At 38.0% G+C, this 7,385-nt stretch overlaps 1 protein-coding gene across 1 annotated transcript in view; it reads right to left on the minus strand.

The window, feature by feature from the left end:
* ATRNL1 (attractin like 1) overlaps positions 1-5,593 on the minus strand; it is a 767,076-nt gene extending 761,483 nt beyond the window's left edge. Inside the window, exon 1 of the mRNA XM_077779526.1 lies at positions 5,409-5,593. Within this exon, the coding sequence (XP_077635652.1) occupies positions 5,409-5,593 (185 nt within the window). The remainder of the gene's footprint in view (positions 1-5,408) is intronic.
* Between the last annotated feature and the right edge of the window lie 1,792 nt (positions 5,594-7,385).

Here is a 7,385-nt window from a genome sequence, read left to right on the forward strand (position 1 = left end):
GGTCATGATCTCATGGTTCATGGGTTTGAGCCCCTTATCGGGCTCTGCACCAACAGCTTAGAGCCTATAGCCTGCTTCAGATTCTGCATCTCCCTGTCTCCATGTCCCTCCCCCACTTGTGTTCTCTCTCTTTCTCTCTCTCTCCCCCCTCCCTCTCCCTCCTCTCTCTCCCCTTCTCCTTTTCCCTCTCCCCCTCAAAAATAAATAAGTTAATTTTTTTTTAAATGTTGAAACTTGTCTTCTTTGAAAACACTGTTCAGAGAGTGAAAAGACAAGTCCCAGCTGGGAAATAACATTAACAAATAAGAGATCTGATACAGAATTAATATCCAGAATGTGTAAAGAACTCATAAAAATCAATGATAAAAATATCTTTAAATGTGCAAGTTTTAAACAGATACCTCTCCAAAGAAGATATACAGACAAGTAAGCACATGACAACATGGTCAAAACCATTAGTCACTGGAGAAATGCAAATTAAAACCACAATGACATACCACTACAAATTAGAACTGCCAAAATTTAAAAGACTGACCACACCAAGTGTTGGTGAGAATGTGAATTAAACTGAAGATTCCTACACTGCTGGTGGGAATGTAAATTATACAACCTCTATGGAAAACAGTTTGTTAGCTTGTTGAAAAGATACAGAAACATGTATCTGCTATGTGGTCCAGCCATTCCATTCTTTACTATATACCCAAGACAAATGAAAGGATATGTCCATAAAAGTTTATACCAACTTTATTCAGAACAGTGGAAACTAGAAACAACCTAAATGTCCATCAGTGGGTGAAAAACAAATTGTGGCATACCCATACAGTGGACTACTACTCAGCAATTAAAAGAATAGACTTCTGGTACACCATTAATGAATCTCAAAATAAATACACTGTGTGAATGAGCCAGACAAAAAGGAATAATACACAGTGTATAATTTCACTTTTATAAAATTCTAAAAAATCCAACAAGTCTGTAATGACAGAAAGCAGCTCAGTAGTTACCTGGGGATAGGAAGTAGCAGCAGGGAGGAGAGGGAGGGGTTACAAAGGGGCACATGGAGCTTTGGGGTGTGACAGAGATTTTTATGATTTTGATTGGGGTGATAGTTTCAGAGACAAAACTTTAAAATTTACAGTTTACTGCATGTCAACTATACCTCAATAAAGGTCTTTAAAAAATAATGAAAAATTATAATTCTAATAATTCCTTTTGAAAGTACTAAAAAGGAAAAAGATTGCGGTAAAAGTGCATAATAATAACAAGTCAGAAAAGCCTCCTTTAGGTACTAGTGTAAGCTAAGATTTAAAAGATGTTTAGTAATCAGCCAAGCAAAGACCAGATAGGAAAGAGAATTTAGGGAAGAAATAGCATGTATGAATTGCCCTAAAACCAAAAGAAATGTGACACTTTCAAGGACCAAAAAGGAAAGGAGGAGCAGAGTCAAATCTGCAGACAGGTGATCTTAGAAACCATGCTAGTGCAAGTAACTCACTTTATCAATTTAGGATCTTAGAAACATTCTATTTAGATTATTTTAAATTTCTACTGTGTAACTGTATGTTTTAACAATATAAAACCATGTATATAAACTACATATAATAACCTTAGTTTAAAATAAAGAAGACTGTATCAGAAAGGGGGGGGGTGAGAATTAAGGAGTACACTTTACTGCAATGTGCACTGAGTGTTGTATGAAGTGCTGAATCACTATATTGTATATGTAAAACTACTATTACACTGTATGTTAACTAACTGTAATTTAAATAAAAACTTAAAAAAAACATGGGTAAAAGCATTAAGAAATTAAGAGAAGGAAAGAAAGGAAAGAAGGAGGAGAAAGAAGATAGACTTCAGGTCAGGGAGTATTCAGTGGAACTTCAGTGCTGACAGTTTCCCTGCTATTAATAAAAAAGATTCCAAATATGTTTCTTTAATAGTACTTAAGAAAACATATTTATATAATTAACCGTGCCCCTTTCTGTTCATAATAGCAAAGAAATTCCTAACAGTGTATCTTCATCTTGCTGTCACCAGAAATAGAATATTCCTATTATAAATATGAGAATTTCAGCATCCACATTTGATGAACCTAAGAGGTTTTAAAAAAATCTATATACAGTGGCCACCTGAGTGCCTCAGTCAGTTAAGCATTCAAATCTTGAGTTTGACTCGGGTCATGATCTCACAGTTTGTGAGATCCAGCCCCGTGACAGGCTCTGCACTGATAGTACAGAAATTGCTTGGGATTTTCTCTCTCTCTGTCTGTCCCTTCCCTCCCCCATGCACTTTCTTTCTCTCTCAAAATAAACATTTTTTATAAATATATACACATTAAACATATAATAAGATGTAACAGATTTTAGAAAAATATTCAATAAATGTGTTTTAATAATAAATTTACATTTAGAAATTACTCTTGATGAGGTATTTTTCCAATCTCAGAACAGTAATTTAGGTTTTGTTTAGAAATCAGAAGTCATAGGCACCTAAGTCACATTAGTAAGAAAAATGTCCAAGTCTGATCACAAAATATAAATTTATATAAATATAAATCTCAACTATTCTACAGAATAATTCTAAAGAACTAGTTTATAAAAGAGAATGTCATTCATTTAAGTAAAGTTGGCAGCAAAATGTTTTCTAGACTAAGGTTATACTAAACTACTCAAGTAACTATAACTCAAATTAGCATATATCATATCCTTGATTATTATATTTCAAATAGGCACTGTCCTTTCTGATTCTCAGTCCTAAACATTTCAGTCTACCTTTAGTCAAAGATCAGTATTCATTTTGTTTTACCCATGTGAGAAATGGCTTGTAATTCTGAGTGTTTTATTCTTTTCAAATGGAAACAGATAAAAGACTGGAATCAATGCTAAAAGAACTAAAGTAGCACTTTTAATACCATATTTGCTTCTGCATTCCCTCACCACCACCACCACCATTAATCTTCCATTCTAAAGAACCATTTGAGGAATACTCTTATTCTCGGTGAAATCCCTACAGTAGAAAAAAGAAACTAAGTTACCATGGAACCAGCCAATTAATTTTGACACCTGCTTCCCAAGATTGATCATTTCTGATATCTGTTTGCTAGGTTGCTATTCTTCAGTTTAGTAAAGGATTTTCAAGATAATTAATGAAGTGAGAATTTCCAGTTAAAATCTTTCCCACTACATTATTACTTCAAATGCTGAATAAAATCAGCCACCAACTTCAAATAAACCTTCCTTAGCTTAGCATATACTCTACCAGGAAGAATTCTTATCTTCTAAATTGATTCTTCCCTTTAACATTAACCCACGCTTTACCCCCAAGCATATACATAAAACACAGAGTAGTGCCAGTTGTATTTATCTAACTAATAGCTTGTATTCCACAGAGAAATCAAAAAGTACTTACCAATACGGTACAATGAACCATAGGAAACAACAGTTTCCAAAGAAATTATTTATATTCAGTGATTAGTTCAGGATTTGCCAGTTAACTATATTTAAACAGCTATTCTGTGCTCACTACAACATATTATGTTTATGAACATCATCTCCCTATGTTATTTAAGCTAGTTTAACTTGATCTGTGACCTTGCCTACTAACTGGGACAATATCTGCTAGTAAGGTTACAGGCTGCTGATCTAGCTGATTAACAAGTTCCACTACTATAAATTGTGTATAGGAGCACTAAGGACTATAGCAATCTTTGTCCTCTTTAGATAAATGGAGCAAATCCACCCACACAAAGGCCAAAATCCCTAAATCACATATGAACCAAGCAATCTTCCTATCTATTAATAGAAAGATGTAAAAATTGATGCAGCTTTTTTCATTTTTTGCTGCCAGTTTATATGTTCAAAATTCTTGGCTGGTAAAAAGGCTGGCTGAAATTGTCATAGCCAAAGTTTAAAAACACTTAAGGAAAAAAAAGGCTACAAACCAGCACAATTCAATAAGACATCTTTCCTCATCTTGCAACACTTTTTAAAACCTTTAATAAGCACCTCTTTCAAATTAAAAAAAAAGTACCAAAAACTATACTATTATACTAATTTGTGAAAGTATGAAGTGAGATATTGCTCCAAATGAATGTAATAAAGCTTCATTTTGAGATTTCACTTCCAAAAGCCTGTTGTATATGTGAATAGTAGGATTTACCTAAAGCAGTGTCCTTTAAAAAAAATAGTTTTACAATGAGCTTTAAGGAGCATTGTTTTAACTAACAACAGTTTTAAAAAAAAAAAAAAGGAAAATATACTGTTATTTAAAACTTCCAGGACATTTTACAAATAAAAGAAAAAAATAGAACTCCCAGGACATTTTCCTATAACTTATTAATAAGGTGAACAATATTCCTACCTCTGCCTTAGAGACGGAGACATTTCACTTAGATTCTGCTATCATCCTGACAATAAATATCAGAAATCTACACAGTGTTATTTCAGAGCCACAAAACAGCCAGCAAACTTCACAGTAACCATCCAGAAGTCTAAGAAGTTGCCTTACTTAATAAAGGCTGTTACCTGCAGATTGGCAGGTGGCTACCCTAATGGCCTCAAGCATCTCCCCCACATTCACCCATGTCTTTTCCTATCAAGCAGAAACGTGAGAATTATCAACCAATAAGGAAAAAGTACCTTTACTATTGTAAAGCAAACTCCTTGGGGCCTTGCACTTCGGAAAAAAACAGTGATGCTCTCACCCAACAGCTGATAGTGAAACAATTCTAAAAATCCATTATCTTCACCACATTAAAAGGTCCAGATAGTTCATCAGTTTATGTAACCCAGAGTCACTTCTGTATTCTCAATTAAAACTGTCCTAACAAATTCAACATAGTATATTGGCTACAAGTGAACAATCTAGAGTTAAACTGATTTGGTATCACAACTCGGCCCTTACTACTGTGCAATCTTGGGCAAAGTACTTAAATCCGTTGCCTCCAGTTCTCTCTGTAAATCCAGCATAATAATGCTAGTAACTCACAGAGTTGTGAGGAACAAATGAGATAATCCACGTCAGGCGCCCAAGTGTTTGGCACAGACTAGCCCCATCATAAACTCTTTATTGCTAAATAAACTAAAATGTTATCACTGGTTACCGAGAGAGAGAAAGAGAAGGATGGGAGTAGAGGGAGGTACTTTTAACCTTTACACTTGTGTATTGTTTGAACATCTTGTAATGTCCCAGTATTTCAGGAGTTACTTGCATCATTTTTTATTAAAAAATAGGGACCTAACAAAATGATGTTTGGCACCTGAGTACGGAAACGCTGATGAGCAGGGGACCAGGAGTCGCTGCGGGCGTCAGGACCACGGCAAGGGCTTCCAGTGCCCGGCGGTCGGGGCTGGGGGCCCCGGGGCTCCCGGGCTGCAGGGGGCGGCGCGGGCCNGGAAGAAGGCACTTACTTGAACCTGCCCTGGCAGTGCTGGCATTGGTCCCCCACCCAGCCCGGGTCGCAGAGGCAGGTGGAGTTGACACAGCGGCCGGAGAAGCAGGAGCCGGTCCTCTCGCACGGCTTGGACTGGGACACCTGCGCGTAGAGNTCTTTTTTTCTTAGAAAAACTCCAACAACACACAAAGAGCTGAGCATGTGCAGCAGGCAAAAGTCTTAAAGGCACCGCAGTCCCACGCGCTGTGGGGTCCGCGAGAACAGGGAGGGGCGGGGGTTGGGGGCCGGCGAGGGTCGCGGAGCCGCTACCGCGCGGAGGGACTTCTCCGAGGGGGAGCCATTTCTTCCACGGAAACGACGACTCCCCCGCCCCCAACAAAGAGCTGGGAGGTTCTGAGCCCTGGGCACGCCACCCCTTCCCGGGGCTGCCTCGGAACCCCAGGTACCTCGTTTTCTTCTTGTCAGTGTTTCCTCCTCCAGCTGGGACAATACTCTGCCTTGAAAAATACTGCAACACAGGGGCTTCCCCCCCCCCCCTTAAGAGCAGAGATGATGCCCAGAAAGATGGCCTTTCTCAGCGACTGTCTTTTCCTTCTTTAGGTGACTTTCCAAGATTTGATAGCATATGCTGAAATTTTTGCTCTATACTTTCGTGCCTTCTCTAAGAAGCGTATTTCAACCCGTGAGAAAAGAAGCAGAACACAAAATTGCAGCCATGTATACTCGAGTTACAAGCAATGTAACTGGATCTCCGCCAAAGAAGAGCAGACAGTATGAGAAAGAATTTGAAATCTACAAAAGGCATTTCTGACAGCAAAAGGAGAAAAAGTTTTAGTTGGAACCACACAGACATATTATTGTTAAAATTCAACTCCTGTTTATTTAGGGCATAATGTACCCACATCATCTCTTTTAATCTGTTTTATCCCCGCTTTGCAGAGAAAATCTTCCATTAACCCCATTTTGCAGATGAGGATAGAGAGACTCAGAAAGGTGGAAAGATTTGTCAATGGCAGGTTGGGGGTAAGTAAGGAATCAAGCTTTAAATGAAAGGCCTCTGATTTCCATCAGTCCTGTCTTTTTTCCACTAGTTACCAGGATATTTCTATTAGTAAATGCTTTGTTCTGCTTTGGTGAATAAAATGTAAGTGTTGGCTTGGTTTGCAAATATCTCAGCAGTGACTTAAGAAGGGAAAACAAAGGTCCAGAAAGAGGTGGCTCTTTCTAAGGGAAAAAGGAAAAAATGAAAACCATGACTTTCATTAATACAACAGACAAATCACAATCCTCCCATAATATCACGACTAGAAATGTCATCTCAAACCTGAAAATGAGGACAGCACCTTCTTCCTTTCACATCTTTTGTATATCAGGATGCTTCTTAGAGACTACTTGAGATGAAAGAAGAAGGGGAGGAGAATGTTCTAAAAAATAAAATAATTGAAAGGAGGATATTGTTCTGGAACACACCTTTTAATTTCCATGATTGTAAAATCCAGAACTCTTTCTCATAGTGGCCAGACATGAACAATCCCTGCTGCCTTCTCCATTCTTCTCATTCTTCTCATGCTGGCCAAAGTTTAAAGGGAGCCACATCTTTCTCACATCTAATGTAGAGTACCTTTCAGAAATGGTGGAAGGTGGCCAACCTCTCAAAACAGTCAGTGAGTGCGAAGGTAGTTGAAAAGGTACACTGGAGCCCCTTTAACAAGAGAGATCACTGCTCAGCCACATACCGACTGTAGCCTATATTCAAGCAAAGGATTTGCCCATTAAAAATATGTATCTCTTAATCTCGTAACCACTGTAATCATCTCAGTACTTCATGTTACACTGAAGAACCTGCAGCCCACAGGCTTCCTCTCAACTTTCCCTTTAGCATCAAGCTGAATATACGAAATCTATAAAATGACTGTCACAGGGATCTCACAGGATCACCCCTTGCCCTATATCCTGTTGTTTTCCTTCCATACTCTTTTAGTCAACATTTACT

The sequence above is a fragment of the Crocuta crocuta genome, unplaced genomic scaffold (genome assembly GCF_008692635.1).
Source record: "Crocuta crocuta isolate KB4526 unplaced genomic scaffold, BGI_CrCroc_1.0 scaffold138, whole genome shotgun sequence".
NCBI classification, from domain to species: domain Eukaryota; kingdom Metazoa; phylum Chordata; class Mammalia; order Carnivora; family Hyaenidae; genus Crocuta; species Crocuta crocuta.